The sequence below is a fragment of the Ranitomeya imitator genome, chromosome 1 (assembly GCF_032444005.1).
Source record: "Ranitomeya imitator isolate aRanImi1 chromosome 1, aRanImi1.pri, whole genome shotgun sequence".
In the NCBI taxonomy this organism is placed as follows: Eukaryota; Metazoa; Chordata; class Amphibia; order Anura; family Dendrobatidae; genus Ranitomeya; species Ranitomeya imitator.
The window spans coordinates 188794623-188813436 of record NC_091282.1 but is presented as its reverse complement, the minus strand read 5'-3'; the positions used below and the strand labels follow the sequence as shown (position 1 = coordinate 188813436).

At 47.4% G+C, this 18814-nt stretch overlaps 1 protein-coding gene across 2 annotated transcripts in view; it reads right to left on the bottom strand.

Annotated features, from left to right (window-relative positions):
• YTHDC2 (YTH N6-methyladenosine RNA binding protein C2) overlaps positions 1-18814 on the bottom strand; it is a 272381-nt gene that overhangs the window by 198976 nt on the left and 54591 nt on the right. For both annotated transcript variants that reach the window (XM_069752951.1, XM_069752942.1), the window contains 4 exons: positions 17532-17679; positions 7791-7881; positions 6790-6986; positions 2686-2885 (listed from right to left, as the gene is read on the bottom strand). In XM_069752951.1, coding sequence (XP_069609052.1) covers positions 2686-2885; positions 6790-6986; positions 7791-7881; positions 17532-17673 — 630 coding nt within the window. In that variant the 5' untranslated portion in view covers positions 17674-17679. The remainder of the gene's footprint in view (positions 1-2685; positions 2886-6789; positions 6987-7790; positions 7882-17531; positions 17680-18814) is intronic.

Here is an 18814-nt window from a genome sequence, read left to right as displayed (position 1 = left end):
AGGACGGCAGGATTCGCGAAAATACAGACGGTGGTGGGCAGGGCTAATTGCCTGGCCCGCAGCACCAAGATGGTGCCGGGGCGGAGCTCGCAGAGACAGTCGGGCGGGGGGAAAAGCCCGCCCGAGAACGCATGAAGTGGGCGGAGTCGCGGCCAGAAGTAGGCCCCGGGAGAAGCCGGGACCTAAATTAGAAACTATTAGAAATTATGAAAACAGCGCGGCTGTCTGTAGGGGGCTGTGCCGCACGGACCCAAGATACGGCCGCAGACAAGGCAGTGTGGCTGCATGCAAAAGTGCGGTCGCCGGGCGAATGGATCGGACTGTCGTCAGGCGCCAGGACAGGGAAAAAGGGCGGCCGCAGTAACAGCAGCGCAGCTGCCATAGGGCGCCGCACCGCAACGAGCAAAGACGCGGCCGCAGGAGCCCATATCGCGCACCCTGTAACAGGGAATCCGCAGGGACCCCCCATGAACAAAGGAGACCGAAGGTTTGGGGACAGAAGGGCAGGTAGGAAGGGAAAAGGACACTCACCTAAACATCCCACGCCGTCCGTTACTAACCCCAAAACGTTGAAGGTATTAATTGTCCGTGGAGCTGGACGTCCTCTTCTCCTCCAGCCGACAGGCTCTGGTGGGCGAGTGGGTGGGGGACAGAGGCAGGACCGATCTTCTGAGCACGTGCGGCACCTCTGACAGAATCAATTGAAGCGTCTGCCAGGAATCTTGCGGCGCCCTGAAGAGAGGGTAAAGATTCTAATAGTCTCTCTCTCGGGCATTTGTTTTTGATCTGGTCACTTAGCTCCTCTAACCACTTGACCATAGCACGTGCTGTGCAAGTGGCAGCAACCCCGGGTTTAAATGACCATGTCGCCGCTTCCCAAGCCGATTTTAGAAAGGCATCTGCTTTCTTGTCTAAGGGATCCTTTAAGGCTCCCATGTCCTCAAATGGTAACGCTACCCCTTTAGAGGTGCTGGCGATGGCCGCATCTAGTTTGGGAGCCTTTTCCCATTTCTCACATATTTCCTCATCAAAGGGGTACTTGCGTTTCAAGGCCTGAGGGATGGAAATTTTCTTGTTGGGCTTTTTCCCCTCCCTTTTAATTAAATTTACTATATTATCATGGAAGGGAAAAAATTTACGCTTCTTCCCCTCCAAGTTACTGAGCATTGTGTCCTGGATTGACCGCGGCTCTTTAGGAGTTTCTACCCCCATAGTCGCTTTAACGAGTTTGAGTAATTTCCCAATCTCCGCCGACTGGAAATAAGGGTGGCCATACTCCTCATCCGAGGAGTCTAGGTCTGAGACATCAGAGGGGGTTAATATTCCTGGTTCATCCCCCGATTCTACGGCCGACCCTTGTTCACTTGTTGGGGGAGGGGGAGGTGGGGTTCCCTTTACTGAATGTTGTTTTAGCTGCTCCTTTACTGTCAATTTGACTTCTTCTCGTATTATTGACTTGATATTCTGTAATAGGGAAGAAGATTCTTCCGCGACTGTTTTGTCAATACAGGGCTGGCAGATTTTCTTGCTGTATAGATTAGGGAGTGTGTCTTTGCATAGGGCACAGACCCTATTTTTTTGCTTGGATGTGGCTTTTCTCCCCTAAAAAACATGTAGCGTACAGTGTATCAGTATGTGTGGTTTTGCCTTACAAAGGCACTCACCCCTCCAGGACCCTGGATACCGCAGTGGCATGTGCCTCCTCGGAAATCCTCGCAGGCATCAATGGCGTATCCGGATCCATCGCTGGTTCGGTCATCTTAGCAGGCAAATTGCTTGCTGTGAAGGACCAGCGATTTCCTTGGTTGCTGTATTTTAAATAAGGAGCGGTGTGCGCGCCTCTGGATCAACTTCCGCCCGGAAGTGTCCAGCACACCAGCTCCCTCGGCGTGTGACATCACCTTCCTGCGACCGGAAGTCGTCATCCTTCACATCGGCGCCAGCGTCAGTGAAGGACACGCCCCCAAACCCCGGACCAGCCTCCTGCACAGAGCAGTCGCCGAGGAAGTCCAGCAAGGGGGAAAGAAGGCGCGACTACGCCAGCCTCTTCACCCGCCCGGACAGCACCGCACGCGATGCTGCCGAGTATGGCTGCCCCCCGCGGACCTCGGCCTCCGGACCGGAATCATCAGAGGGGGATCCCTCCGGAGGTAGGAGCTCTGCAACAGGCGTCCACCTGCAGGAACAGGAAACCAAACTGAGGAGAGAAGGGCCGCCCCATTCTTTTATCTCTGCTACAGGTTTCCTGTTCCTGGGGGCGGATGCCATCTCTCACATGCGGTGCTGTCATGGTGAAGGGAAAAAATCAGTGCGGAATTGCTGCGGATTTTAAAGAAGTGCCTGTCCCTTCTTTTGTGCGGATCTGCAGCGTTTCTGCACCCGTCCATGTTAAAAATCCGCAGTGGCAAAATCCGCATCAATTCTGCATAAAAAACGCACAAAATCTGCATAAAAACCATGGCAAACCCGCGGATGCGGATTCTGCCAGGAGATGCGGATTTTGTGCAGAAAATTCCGCACCTCTTTTCCTACGTGTGCACATAGCCTAAAAATAAATTTGGCAACTACTATAAATGAAAAACCCATATGATATAACAACGCATGGATGCTGATAATTTTAGAAGATTTTTGGATGTATGTACACAAAGGTTATTTTGATTTTTCAATGAAAAATATTTGTCCTACCTGGGTAGTTTTTCCTGATCCCGTTTCTCCAACAATCAGAACAACTCTATTTTCCTTAATAATCTGAACAACTTCCTCTTGCTTTTCAAATACTGGTAAAGCCTGACGGAAAGAGTCAAAGTCTGATTCTCCTCTTCTCACAGGGACTTGGGGGATGCCATTGTTTAACCGTCCACTGGATTTGTTCATTTCACGGCTCTCTACAAACAAAAATTTAAAATTCCTAAATCTGGCAAACTCCATCAGATATGGCCCCAAACTAAATCCAGAACCCAAGAAGAATTCTTTCAAAATCCACCCCCCACTGCCCCCTCCAACCTTCCTCATCTCTGCTGAGGACTTTGCCATACACTTTACAAATAAGATCGACCAGACAAGGCAAGTCTTCATTGTTGAACTACCACAACCCCTTTGTATACCAGACCAATGCCCAAACCCCATAACCTCCCTATCCAACATCACTGAAGGCGTGCTTAATTTTCTCCTCTCCAAATCGCACCTCACCACCTGTGCGCTCTACCCCATCCCATCCCACCTCCTCCCCAACCTCACCACCACACTAATCCCATCCCTAACCCACCTCTTCAACCTATCACTATCTTCTGGCACCTTCCCTTCTGCTTTCAAACATGCCACAGTCACGCCTATCCTTAAAAAGCCAACCCTCGATCCAACTGCTATGTCCAGCTATCGCCGAATATCACTGCTCCCATTCGCTTCCAAACTCCTGGAGCAGCACGTCCACTCTGAACTTTCCTCCCACCTCTCATCTAACTTGCTCTTTGACAATCTACAATCTGGTTTCCGCCCCCATCACTCAACTAAGACAGCCCTGACCAAAATCACTAACTACCTACTTACCGCCAAAGCTAAGGGACAATACTCTGTACTCCTCCTTCTAGACCTGTCCTCTGCTTTCGACATGGTTGACCACAGCCTCTTACTACAGATCCTCTCCTCCTTTGGCATCAAAGACCTCGCCCTATCCTGGATCTCCTCGTACCTTTCCAACCGCACATTCAGTGTCTCCCACACTACCTTCTCATCCCACCCTCTCTCTGTTGGAGTCCCCCAAGGCTCTGTTCTAGGACCTTTACTCTTCTCAATCTATACATTTGGCTTGGGACAACTCATAAAGTCCCATGGATTCCAGTACCACATCTATGCTGATGACACTCAGATCTACCTCTCTGGCCCAGACGTCACCGCTCTGCTGTCCAGATTCCCAGAGTGCCTATCAGCCATATCCTCCTTCTTCTCCTCTCGCTTCCTGAAACTCAATGTGAATAAATCTGAACTCATCATCTTTCCTCCATCCCATAGATCTTCCTTACCTGACCTATCTATCGCAATCAATGACATCATGCATTCCCCCGTAATGGAAGTCCGCTGCCTCGGAGTAACCTTCGACTCTGCCCTGTCCTTCAAACCGCACATCCAAGCTCTTTCCACCTCCTGTCGCCTCCAGCTCAAAAATATCTCCAGAATCCGTCCTTTCCTCAACCGTCAATCTACTAAAATGCTTGTGCACGCCCTCATCATCTCCCGCCTTGACTACTGCAACATCTTTTTCTGCGGCCTCCCTGCTAACACCCTTGCACCTCTCCAGTCCATCCTTAACTCTGCTGCCCGACTAATTCATCTCTCTCCTCGCTACTCCTCTGCTTCCCCCCTCTGCAAATCTCTTCACTGGCTCCCATTCCCTCAGTGTATCCAGTTCAAATGACTAATACTGAGATACAAAGCCATCCACAACCTGTCTCCTCCATATATCTCTGAACTAATCTCCCGATATCTTCCCTCACGTGATCTCCGGTCCTCCCAAGACCTCCTTCTCTCCTCCACACTTATTCGCTCCTCATCCAACCGCCTCCAAGACTTATCCCGAATATCCCCCATCCTCTGGAATTCTTTGCCCCAACACGTCCGACTATCAACCACGTTCGGATCCTTCAGACGGAACCTGAAAACCCATCTCTTCAGGAAAGCCTACAGCCTGCACTGACCCCGCTGCCGCCTCATCACTACCGAAGCTACCACCTCACCAACACCGGAGCTCCTGCAACCCTCAACCTACTGTCTCCTTCCCCATAATCCTGTAGAATGTAAGCTCGCAAGGGCAGGGTCCTCGCCCTTCTGTATAAGTCTGTCATTGTTAGTTTGTTTACTGTAAGTGATATCTCTAACTTGTATGTAATCTTCTCATGTAAAGCACCATGGAATCAATGGTGCTATATAAATAAATAATAATAATAATATGTTCAAGGCTTACCTCTATCATACAAAGCTTCAGAGTTCACATAACTCTTTGATCTTGAAATGACCAATTCCATGCATATGTCAGTAAATTGCCTTCCTCTCTTCACCACATACAGTTAGGGCAAGAAATATTTGGACAGTGACACAATTTTCGCGAGTTGGGCTCTGCATGCCACCACATTGGATTTGAAATGAAACCTCTACAACAGAATTCAAGTGCAGATTGTAATGTTTAATTTGAAGGGTTGAACAAAAATATCTGATAGAAAATGTAGGAATTGTACACATTTCTTTACAAACACTCCACATTTTAGGAGGTCAAAAGTAATTGGACAAATAAACATAACCCAAACAAAATATTTTTATTTTCAATATTTTGTTGCAAAACCTTTGGAGGCAATCACTGCCTTAAGTCTGGAACCCATGGACATCACCAAACGCTGGGTTTCCTCCTTCTTAATGCTTTGCCAGGCCTTTACAGCCGCAGCCTTCAGGTCTTGCTTGTTTGTGGGTCTTTCCGTCTTAAGTCTGGATTTGAGCAAGTGAAATGCATGCTCAATTGGGTTTAGATCTGGAGATTGACTTGGCCATTGCAGAATGTTCCACTTTTTGGCACTCATGAACTCCTGGGTAGCTTTGGATGTATGCTTGAGAACATTGTCCATCTGTACTATGAAGCGCCGTCCAATCAACTTTGCAGCATTTGGCTGAATCTGGGCTGAAAGTATATCCCAGTACACTTCAGAATTCATCCGGCTACTCTTGTCTGCTCTTATGTCATCAATAAACACAAGTGACCCAGTGCCATTGAAAGCCATGCATGCCCATGCCATCACGTTGCCTCCACCATGTTTTACAGAGGATGTGGTGTGCCTTGGATCATGTGCCGTTCCCTTTCTTCTCCAAACTTTTTTCTTCCCATCATTCTGGTACAGGTTGATCTTTGTCTCATCTGTCCATAGAATACTTTTCCAGAACTGAGCTGGCTTCTTGAGGTGTTTTTCTGCAAATTTTACTCTGGCCTGTCTATTTTTGGTATTGATGAATGGTTTGCATCTAGATGTGAACCCTTTGTATTTACTGTCATGGAGTCTTCTCTTTACTGTTGACTTAGAGACAGATACACCTACTTCACTGAGAGTGTTCTGGACTTCAGTTGATGTTGTGAACGGGTTCTTCTTCACCAAATTAAGTATGCGGCGATCATCCACCACTGTTGTCATCCGTGGACGCCCAGGCCTTTTTGAGTTCCCAAGCTCACCAGTTAATTCCTTTTTTCTCAGAATGTACCCAACTGTTGATTTTTCTACTCCAAGCATGTCTGCTATCTCTCTGATGGATTTTTTCTTTTTTTTCAGCCTCAGGATGTTCGGCTTCACCTCAATTGAGAGTTCCTTTGACCGCATGTTGTCTGCTCACAGCAACAGCTTCCAAATGCAAAACCACACACCTGGAATCCACCCCTGACCTTTTAACTACTTCATTGATTACAGGTTAACGAGGGAGACGCCTTCAGAGTTAATTGCAGCCCTTAGAGTCCATTGTCCAATTACTTTTGGTCCCTTGAAAAAGAGGACGCTATGCATTACAGAGCTCTGATTCCTAAACCCTTTCTCCGATTTGGATGTGGAAACTATCATATTGCAGCTGGGAGTGTGCACTTTCAGCCCATATTATATATATATAATTGTATTTCTGAACATGTTTTTGTAAACAGCTAAAATAACAAAACTTGTGTCACTGTCCAAATATTTCTGGCCCTAACTGTATATGCATTCAAAACGCAAATAGTGAAAACTGCAGCAAAACCGCAGCATTTTTAAAACAAAAAAATTAAACACTCACCAGCCTCTAATAAAAACACATTTCCCCGCTCTGTCTTCGGGAGCAGGTCGGTCCTTTCCTTATTAGTAACAGGAAACCGCTGGAAGAGGCTTCTCATGGCGTGTCTTGTGGTCTCTGTCAGGTAGCAGGTCATATGAGCTCTGAGACCTTCAGAGCCATCCTTCTTCCTTACAGTTAAAAATCTATTATAGCCTTTGCTGAAAACAAAAACACAAAAGTAGGTCTAGATCCAAATTTTAAACATTACGATTTTACTACAAGAATTCAGATCTAAATTGACTTTCTTTTAACAAAAGCTTAAAAAGGAACGAGTTGCTAGAAGAAACTACCAAAATATATCAGGACACACTCCAACCTTTAAAAGTGGCACAGGGCGCTCTAAAATATCACAGCCTTAGAGGCGGGTCTCTGGTGCTCCCACAGTCTGTTTAACTGTTTACCTGTAGCAAAAAGTGCCATCGGCACCAGTGCCCAGTGCAGCCAATCACTGCCATCAGAAGTGCATGGCATGTGATGGCTGAGGCCAGTGACAGGCTGCAGCAGTCGTGTGCAGAAAGGCAAGTCAAGTTAACAAAGATTAGAAGGTCCCCAGTAAAATGTAGGCAAAATCTTCAACATCAGAAATAAAAAAAAAAAAAATAGTGACTTTCCTCTAAGCAAGAATTATTCCCAACAATTCTGCCAACTGACGGTATGTGTTACAAGAGTTATACCATTGAAATATGTGGATCTATGGATGAAAACAATTTTCAGTTTTTTGCTAAAAGTAATGGAACAGAAAAATAAAGAAATATATAGAATGTAGAAGTGAACCAGTGATCTCTTTGTCATTTTGTTCTGCGTTATAATTGAGGAAAGATATTTTCTACCAAATTGTCACATTCACCACTGAAACAACAGTTTCACCAAATTAAGTCCAACAAAGTATTTATATTCGGAGGCTAGATGAACCTTTTCATTACGAATAAAAAATTATGTGTAAAGTAAAAGCAGTAACTTACCCTTTACTCTTAGATATTAGTCCAAGTGATTGGGCAAGACGATGGATGAAAGCTCTCTCAGTGCTGGTCAGGGAAGAAGGGAACTCAATCTCTGAATCAAGCAAAAAGTACAATAATTTAAACTCAGTTAGTACATTTAAAAAAAAACTCTCAGTCTAAGTAATGTCCCATTATAACAGTTGCTATTGATAGGATTTTCTCACGATCATAAAGGAGGAAAATTGTTAAGTTCTTGTAAAAACAAGCAACTTTGCAATTCACTTATTATTAACAATCCTCTCCGTAATGAAGAACAAACGGATTGTTACCGTATTTTGCGGACTATAAGATGCATTCTTTTTCCTCAAAATTTCGGAGCTAATTGACGGTGCAACTTATAGTCTGAATATAGCTTACTGGGGGAGGGGGGGGGGGAGCAGTCAGGGGTCACGGGAGGCAGGTAGGGTCATCGCTGTAGGAAGCCAGCGGCAGCAGGAGTGGGGTGATGTTGCAGGCCCTGGACTGGGAAGAGGGGGTGACCTGGCAGTGGGCTTCATGAAAATTTTGGCAATAAGAAGTAAAAGAGGAGTCCCTGCGCTCTGCACATTGATCTACCAGGATCAAGGGACATTTCAGGAAATGTGCAGATCAATGTGATCAATGGGCACATTGATCAATGAGGACACCTACTCCTCCCTGCCAAGGCCCGCAGAATCGCCCCACTCCTGCCATCAACTTGTTGCTGTGGCAATCCTGCCCCCTCCCCCGGCAAGCTAAATTTGGACTATAAGACCAGACACTCATTTAACATATTAAACAGGGATTTTTGTGTACTCACCATAAAATCCTTTTCTCCGAGCCACTCATTGGGGGACACAGACCATGGGTTGTATGCTGCTTGCCAATAGGAGGCTGACACGAAGTTAACAAAAAAAAGTTAGCTCCTCCTCTGCACTATACACCCTCGTGCTGGCTCCCAGAGAACCAGTTCAGTGCAAAAGCAGTAGGAACAAATAGTAATGACATAGAAAAGTACGGCATGTCAACTTAAAAGAACAGGCAAAAACCATATAAGCCGATAGGCTAATAGGTTGGGTGCTGTGTCCCCCAATGAGTGGCTCGGAGAAAAGGATTTTAGGGTGAGTACACAAAAATCCCTGTTTTTCCTTCGCCTCATTGGGGGACACAGACCATGGGACATCGCAAAATAGTCCCCGGGTGGGAAAACAGCACAAAGTATTAGGCTTCATGCAACAACTGTCTAAATGTGCGCCACCGCTGCCTGCAGAATTCTTCTGCCTAGACTCGCATCCGTTGAAGCCTGAGAGTGAATATTATAGTGCTTTGCGAAGGTATGTAAACTGGACCAAGTCGCAGCTTTACAGACCTGCTCCGCCCCCGCCTGATGCCTAATGGCCCAAGAAGCCCCCACCGCTCGAGTGTAGTGTGCTCTGATCCCCGTTGGGATAAGCTGACCTCTGACTCGGTAAGACTCCTGGATGGTGGAACGAATCCACCTGGCAATCATGTCCTTAGAAGCGGAAAGACCCTTCTTGTGACCTTCCGGAGAACAAACACAGCATTTGTTCTTCTGAAGGATGCCGTACTTGAGAAGAACCTTTGCAGAGCTCTGACCAGGTCCAGGGTGTGGAGAGCTCTTTCAATTCTGTGAATAGGGGTCGGACAAAAGGAAGGAAGAAGAATGTCCTCGTTGAGATGGAAGGACAAAACGACCCTTGGCAAAAAGGACGGCGACGGCCTGAGGACAACCTTGCCCTGATGGAAGTTAAGAAAAGGCGCCCGGCAGGATAAGGCGGCTTATTCCAAAACCCTTCTGATTGATGTTATCGCCACAAGGAAAACAACTTTCCAGGACAGAAAGACCAGCGAAATGTCCTGAAGCGGTTCAAAGGGAGGTTCCTGAAGGGCACTTAGCACCAAGTTGAGGTCCCAAGGCTCTAAAGGCATGCGATAGGGAGGAGTGACATGTGACACCCCCTGAAGAAAAGTCTTAACTTGAAGTCTTGATGCGATGCGTCTCTGAAATAAGATTGACAGAGTGGAGATTTGGCCCTTGAGAGAGCCGAGTGCCAACCCGGAGTCCAGACCGGCCTGTAGGAACTCTAAAAGGGTGGGAACTGAGAATATGAGAGGAGAAAGACCACCATCCTTGCACCAATCAAAAAATGTCTTCCAGGTATGATGACAGATGCGTACCGATGAGGGTTTACGGGTACTAACCATGGCAGAAATGACCTATTGAGAAAACCCTGCCTGGGTTAAAACCCCGGATTCAACGGCCACGCCGTTAAACACAGGGCCCCTCAGTAATGGTGGTAGATGGGGCCCTGGGAGAATAGATCTGGCAGTCTCCAGGGTATGTCGGCGATGAGGCGTACCAACTCTGCGAACCACGTGCGTCGAGGCCAATAAGGAGCAACCAGGATTACTGGTATTCCTTCCGCCTTGATTTTCCTGATTGCTCTGGGGAGTATCGGTAGAGGAGGAAAAATGTATGGAAGGTGAAATTGGCGCCATGAAAGAACCAGAGCGTCGCACACCGATGGCTCTTGGATCTTGAGATCTCGCTATAAACTGGGGAACCTTAGCATTCAGTCTGGATGCCATGAGATCAACATCTGGGATCCCCCAGCGAAGACAGATTTGGGAGAAAACTTCCGGATGGAGCTCCCACTCCCCCGAAGTGAGACCCTGGCAGCAGAAGAAGTCCGATGTCCAGTTTTACACTCCTGGAATGTGCACCGCTGAGATCACAGAGTGGTTGTTCTCTTCCCATTGAAGGATGTGAGTTACATCGGACATGGTCATCCTGCTGTGGGGTACCCCCGATGATTGATGTATGCCACAGCCGTGGCGCTGTATGATTGGACACGGAAGGGGTGACCCTCCAGATGATGATGGAAGTGCTGCAGGGCCAGTCAAATAGCACGGATCTCCAGAACGTTGATCGGTAGCTTCGATTCCTGAATTGACCAGCGGCCCTGAGCAGTGTGATGGCAGAAGACTGCTCCCCAGCCCAAAAGACTGGCATCCGTAGTCACCTCTAGCCATTGAACAGGTAGAAAAGACTTCCCCCGGTTGAGGGGAGAGTTCAATGTCCACCACCTGAGAGTTTGTCTGACCTTCAGGGATAAGCGGCACCTTCGATCGAGGGAGAAAGGATTTCTGTGCCAAGCTGACAGAAGGGTATGTTGTAGGGGACGAATGTGCAGTTGCGCAAAGGGGACCACTTCCATTGCCGCCACCATCTTTCCTAGTACCCTCATTGCAAACCGGATGGACTGAGGGTAAGACTGACGAAGCGCTCGGGCCCCTTGTTGAAGGGCTAAAGGTACCGTCACATTTAGCGACGCTGCAGCGATATAGACAACGAGCCGATCGCTGCAGCGTCGCTGTTTAGGTCCCAAGGGGAGACGTCAAACACCGACAACAGCTGAGCGATGCAGGAGCGATCCAGTGACTCGCTGGTTGTTCGCTCCATGGAAAACGATTGCAGGCATCGTTGCTTTTGCTGCCAAACATGAAGAATCACGCCGACCTGACGACCAAATAAAGTTCCGGACTTTCAGCTACGACCAGCGATGTCACAGCAGGATCCTGATTGCTGCTGCGTGTCAAACACAACGAGATCGCTATCCAGGACGCTGCAACGTCACGGATCGCTGTCGTTCTCGTTGGTAAGTTGCTTAATGTGACGGTACCTTAAGACTTTGTCTGAATGGAGAATTACCAACTCCCCCCCGAGAAAAGTCCAGGGACATTCCTAGAAATGAAATCTGCTGGACTGGGACCGGGGAGGATTTGCTTAAGTTTATCAGCCAGCCCAGGCGAGAAAGGGTATCGCAAGTAATGTGAACGGACTCCACGCAGTTGTGGAAGAATGGACCTTTGATCAACAGATCATCCAGATAGGGCAGAACGATCACGCCCCGAGAGAGCAGGATGGACATGACTGCCTCCATGACCTTTGTGAACACTCTGGAGGCCGTAGCAAGGCCGAAGGGCAAAGCTGTGAATTGGAAATGCTGGTCGTGAATGGCGAAGCACAGGAATCTCTGGTGAGGAGGAAAAATTGGAAAGTGCAAGTAAGCGTCTCGGATGTCGATTGAGGCCAAGAATTCCCCTTCTTCCAGGGAAGTGATAACGGAAAGCAGAAATTACATGCGGAAATGACGGACCTTGACAAACTTGTTTAGAAGTTTGGAGGTCTAGTATGGGTCTCACCTTTCCGTCCTTCCTTGGAACAACGAAAAGGTTTGAAAAGAAACCGTGAAACCTTTCGCTTTCTGGGACGGGGACAATGACGCCATCATCATGCAATGCGTCTATGGCCAGAGAGAAAGAGTATGCCCTTGACTCTGAAGAGGGAGGACGGGAGGGAAAGAAACGTGAAGGAGGGTGAGTAGCAAAGTCGATTTTGTACCCGGACGACACCAGATCTCTGACCCACTCGTAGGAGACGATGGAAAGCCAGACCTGACGAAAGAGAAGTAGGCGGCCGCCTACCCTGCCGGTGTCGACCGGATAGCGCTGATAGTCAGCGTGAGGATAATCTCTGGAATCTAGGTCCTTTAGGCCTCGACTGTTTGGGTCGAGACTTCCAATGGTGGTTAGGCGTGTACGAGATCCGAGTTCCTCCATCTCTTCGTGGAGAACGTTCTGAACTGGACAAAGTAGTGGTAGTGGCCCAGCTTGGAGTGGAGCGAAAGGAATGGAAACGGATTTGTTGCTGTCTCCGAAAGGTACGCCTAAGTCTCTGTTGAGGAAGGAATTTACTCTTTCCTCCTGTAGTATCAGAAATGATCTGATACAGCTTTTCCCCAAATAAGCGGCCGCTTTGATAAGGAAGGGAGGTGAGAGACTTTTTTGATGCAGAGTCCGCCTTCAGGCCCCTTCACATTAAGCGACGCTGCAGCGATACAGACAACGATCCGGATCGCTGCAGCGTCGCTGTTTGGTCGCTGGAGAGCTGTCACACAGACCGCTCTCCAGTGACCAACGATGCCGGTAACCAGGGTAAACATCGGGTTACTAAGCGCAGGGCCGCGCTTAGTAACCCGATGTTTACCCTGGTTACCATGCTAAAAGTAAAAAAAAAACAAACACTAGATACTTACCTACCGCTGTCTGTCCTCCAGCGCTGCGCTCTGCTTCTCTGCTCTCCTCCTGTACTGTCTGTGAGCCGGAAAGCAGAGCGGTGACGTCACCGCTCTGCTTTCCGGCTCACAGCCAGTACAGGAGGAGAGCAGAGCACAGCGCTGGAGGACAGACAGCGTTAGGTAAGTATCTAGTGTTTGTTTTTTTTTTACTTTTAGCATGGTAACCAGGGTAAACATCGGGTTACTAAGCGCGGCCCTGCGCTTAGTTACCCGATGTTTACCCTGGTTACCAGTGAAGACATCGCTGGATCGGTGTCACACACGCCGATCCAGCGATGTCAGCAGGAGTCCAGCGACCAAATAAAGTTCTGGACTTTATTCAGCGACCAACGATCTCCCAGCAGGGGCCTGATCGTTGGTCGCTGTCACACATAGCGATTTTATTAACGATATCGTTGCTACGTCACAAATAGCAACAATATCGTTATGTGTGAAGGTACCATTCCACTCTCTGAGCCATAATGACCTTCTGATAGAGATGGCATTGGCTGCTGCCTGAGCAGCACAACCAGCCACATCCAAGGACGCATGTACTAGATAATCGCCTGCCCGGGAAATTTGGTTGGCAAGGTGCGCCGCCTCTGGAGGAAGGTTACTGTTCCGAAGTGAATTAGCCAAGGTCTCTGACCTGAAAACCATAGCCTTAGCTATCCATGCTGGGGCAAAGGATGGATACAGAGCCGAACTTAAAGGGACACTGTCACCTGAATTTGGAGGGAACAATCTTCAGCCATGGAGGCGGGGTTTTGGGGTTTTTGATTCACCCTTTCCTTACCCGCTGGCTGCATGCTGGCTGCAATATTGGATTGAAGTTCATTTTCTGTCCTCCATAGTACACGCCTGCGCAAGGCAAGATTGCCTTGTGCAGGCATGTACTACGGAGGACAGAGAGTGAACTTCAATCCAATATTGCAGCCAGAATGCAGCCAGCGGGTAAGGAAAGGGTGAATCAAAAACCCCAAAACCCCGCCTTCATGGCTGAAGATTGTTCCCTTCAAATTCAGGTGACAGTGTCCCTTTAAGGAATCAAAAACAGAGCGGGCCAAGCATTCTGACGGTCCATGGGATTTTTGATGATGAGCCATCCGGCACGGACAAGAGAATTTTTGATGCTAGGCGGGATACTGGGTGATCTACCACCGGAGATTCCGCCCAATCCTTTTTCAGATTAGCTGAAAAAGGATACTTGGCTTCAAGAGGCCTTTGTCCTGTGAAGCGTTTATCCGGGCGCTCTCTATGCCTATTAACTATGGCTCTAAATTCAGGGTGAATAGCAATTGCCTTATGAGAGCATTTATTCTCTTAAAGACATGGTCTGATCCGGAGCGGAGCCGGAATCTTCCTCAACCTCTAAAGCCTGCTTGACTGCCTCAATAAGCGAATCCACCATCTTCTGAAAGTCTAGCTATCAAAGGAACCATCAGATTCGCATTCGCTACTGAACTCTGGAGAGAGCGAGAAACGGAGCTCTGAGGCGACAAGACTCGTCTGCTCAGGACATGCTACGGATCCGTTCTCTAGGTGACTGAGGGCTTCTAGAGTGCTTTGAGCCGGTGCTATCCGACTGCTCCCGGCTTGGGGAGGGTCCATCTACATGAGTCCTGCAAACGCTCTGGTCCCCCGAAGGATCACGGATGGATTCAATCGCTTTGGCCAGAGAAGTCATGGATTGAGACAGTAACAAAGCCCATTCAGGGGGACTAGGTACAGTGGGCTTGGTGGCGGCGGAGGGCTCCCGAGTGCAGCTGGGGTCACAGGCATTGCAGAGCGGCGAACTCTGAACCTTATGAAACGCAATTGGCAGGAGGAGCATGAAGTAAAGAATATAGCCATAGTCTTGTTAGACTTTTTTGATGCCTTAGGCTGGGACATGATGTACCCTTCTATGCGGCCCGATAATATTAGGGGCTGCTGAGAAGGGGTACTGCCAATAAAAGAAGGGGTTAGAGCAGGGAGGAGGATCACGGAGGGATTCAATCTGTAAAATGCAGCGTTCCCTTACCCAGGTCTGTGTCCCCGCTCCTCCTGCGTTACTCCTCCTGCGTGGACCCAGCGCGACACCTGTTGCCTCCGTCCTGATGGAAGATAGTGCTGAGGCAGTCTGGGGGGAGAAAGATGCCCCCTGAGATTTGAGAGGAGCTTCTCGTGCTGTGCAAGAAGCGCTAGGACTGGTGGGCGGAGCCTCCGCATCGCGCCATAGCGTGTGCGGAGTCAGGGGTTGCGGCCTAGAACAGGGCCGGAGCCGATGCAGGAAGGAGCCGATGCGCGCCCCCGCAATGAGGATGGCTTCCCCTTACCCAGCGCCGTCCAAGACCGCCTGAAAGGAGCCCTCCAGCCCCGGCACTTACCCGGAGAAGCTGCCGGGTGGCAGGTAAGGCAGCTTGCTGCAGGTCCTCCTGTGCTGCTGCTTGTTTGGACGGTGCAGGGAAAGGGGGGAAAAACCCTCAATCCACCATCCCTTTAGGAGGGAGATGGAGAGGTACCGTCTGCCTCATTGTACCATCCGATTTAACAGTGGTGGTTCAGTGGGAGCTGCTCGGACGCCATCAGGTGAGCCTCTGTACATCCAAGGGGTTAATCCCCTCAGATGGGACAGGACTGAATGTATGGCAATAAGCCTGGCTACGGAAGAGGATACGTGGAGACGACACACCATGCGCTTGCCCGTTGAAGGTGTGGGGAGATCAGTGCCCTTGAAGGGACCCGTCGCCCCTAAGAATCAGCTCAGGCGTGGCATCCCACATCGCAGGAGAGGATACAGAGAGGCGACACTCTCCGTGCTCGCCTGTTCATGGTTCGGGGAGATCGGACCCTTGAAAGGATCTGTCGCCCCTTTGTCCATTGTAAAAAATAAAATAAAAAAATGTAAAAATTGTAAAATTAAAAATTAAAATAAAAAGAGTTTTGGGTCTGAATAGCAGACCCGTCCATGTGCCTCCTACAGACACTAACCAAGAACTTGTTCTCTGGGAGCCAGCACGAGGGTGTATACTGCAGAGGAGGAGCTAACTTTTTTTTGTGTTAACTTAGTGTCAGCCACCTAGGCTACTTTCACACTTGTTTTCTTTAATCCATCGGCGCGATGTATCGACGGATGCGTCAAAAATAGTGAAAACCGGATGCAACTGTATCCAGTATTTCGACGGATCAGCTAGACGGTTCCGTCGAAAAATTGATCCCTTGCATCCGTTTTTACCATCTGTTTCATCCGTTTTTTTTGACGGATCCATTTTCCATGCCTAAAAATGGGAGTCTCCCAAATGTGATTGGCTACTGGAAAATAGGGAAACCAATATATTGACTGGCTGGCTGTCTTCAGGCTGGCAGGAGTCTTGCTGGCACATTTGGGGGTGACGCCCCAGGTCAGGTTTATATAGATTTGGGGCCTGTCTGGCCAATTGGCTACAAATTCCTGATTCTGAGCATGCTCAGTGTAAAAAAACGGATTCCAGCGCTGGATTCTGTCATAAGACGTGTCACGACGGATCCTGCGTCCATAGGCTTCCATTCTAGTCAATGACGTATGCCACAGGATCCGTTGCGACACGTTTCCCCAACGCAGACAAAAAAACGTTACATTGAACGTTTTTTCCAGACGACGGTCCGCCAAAACTGATGCGACATGTGGCCATCCGTCGCTCATACAAGTCTATGGGAAAAAATACGATCCTGCGGGCACATTTGCAGGATCCGTTTTTTTCCCAAATCGACGCATTGCAACGGATCTGAAAAGACAGGATGTGTGAAAGAGGCCCTAGTGGCAAGCAGCATACAACCCATGGTCTGTGTCCCCCAATGAGGCGAAGGAGAAAAAAAAAATGTTTTCCTATTTTCCTCCACAAAACTTGGGGTGCGTCTTATAGTCTTCAAAATATGGTAATTCTATAATTCACTGGTCATTGCCCAATTACTGGCAACATCTGTAGCCTACCAGCATTGGCCAGTTTATTAGGAAGTAGGCAAAAAGCACATGCTTCTTCACTGGATTCGGCCAGCTTCAGAGACTTCAATAGCAGAGTTATAGTGGTTGAACCCTGTTGGTTGGAATATTAATTGATAGTATGCTATTACTTTTTATTATCTGGGTATTCAATAAGCACAAATTCTCTAACATCCATTTATTACTTGAGTCACTCACTTTACTCTCTTGTTCGTCCTTTTCTCGTAATGACATAGAAGAGGAATCAGGCATGTAAACCATATACTGTATGTGCATCTATTTTTACTGTACAATTAACCCATTATCTACCAATGTCCTTTTTTTGGGAAGCCTAATCTTCAGCTTCTAGCAACTAAGATTTTATAATTTTTATAATTAGGTCCAATTTTTTGTGTTGTGTTTGTAAAATGAATGTTTTCAAAATAGGAAATCATGTCATTGTCATTTTTAATTGAATATTGGGACGCCCTTTTCTGAAAAATCCGTACTTGAAAAAATTTTACAAATTATGTTTCTGATTCATTAGGACCCAAATCATTAAAAATCTGTCATAAAAAAAAATTTGCTAATTTGGCAAGTAATGGGTTAAGTGTTCATATAATGAAATTACTAAATAAAAGAATAATGGTCCTGAGTATATACCTTTCTCGTCACCATAACAAAATCTGTCCAACGCGAGATTAACAGCAATCTTCACCTCTTCATCTATACGAATGTCCTTCAGCCCTTTTGCTTTTCCAGATTTGGAAGTGCTAGATTTCAAAATTGCACCGGTACGTGACATTTTTTACTACAAAAAAAAAAAAAGTATTTATAGTCCATAAATTGTCACATAGAAATGGATCTATTTTACAGAAAAAAAAAACACCCAACAAAGGCATAAGACAACTGTGTAATCAACTTTACTGGAATATTATGATTAAAAACATTCTATAACATATGAGATATCGTTACAGCAATGCAATTACTGGAAGAATTTAGGAGGTCTGAACTTGTCAAAGGACAAAAAATATTAGAATAGTTGTAATCATACATCTATATTGTACAGGGTTGCCCATTTATATGGATACACCTAAATAAAATGGGAATGGTTGGTGATATCAACTTCTTGTTTGTGGCACATTAGTATATGGGAGGGGGAAAACTTTTCCAGATGGTGGTGACCATGGCGGCCATTTTAAAGTCGGCCATTTTAGATCCAACTTTATTTTTTGCCAATGGGAAGAGGGTCATGCAACATATCAAACGTATCGAGAATTTCACAAGAAAAACAATGGTGTGCTTGGTTTTAACGTAACTTTATTATTTCATGAGTTATTTACAAGTTTATGACCATTTATAAAATGTGTTCAAAGTGCTACCCATTGTGTTGGATTGTTAATGCAACCCTCTTCTCCCACTCTTAACACACTGATAGCAACACCACAGAAGAATTGCTAGCACAGGCTTCCAGTATCTGTTGTTTCAGATTATGTGCATCTCGTATCTTCACAGCATAGACAATTGCCTTCAGATGACCCCAAAGATAAAAGTCTAAGGGGGTGAGATCAGGAGACCTTGGTGGCTATTCAACTGGCCCACGACGACCAATCCACTTTCCAGGAAACTGTTCATGTAGGAATGCTCGGACCTGACACCCATAATGTGGTCTCAGGATAGGAGACCCAGCACCCTCGCCGATCAGCTGTTCTCGGTGTCGGCAGCCGCTGCCGGAACTGCTCAATGGTGGTGCTGCTCTGTCTCCTGATAAAGGCCACAGTGGGGTAATGCACATCTCCCTCCTAATGATTTGAACAGGAGGCGGATGTGCAATTCTTGGCAGCGTCCACTATCAGAAGAAGCAGCTTCGCAATTGTCAGTTCAGATAGATAGATATATCTATAGATAGATGTCACACTCACGCCCTGACTGGTGGGCGTGAGCTC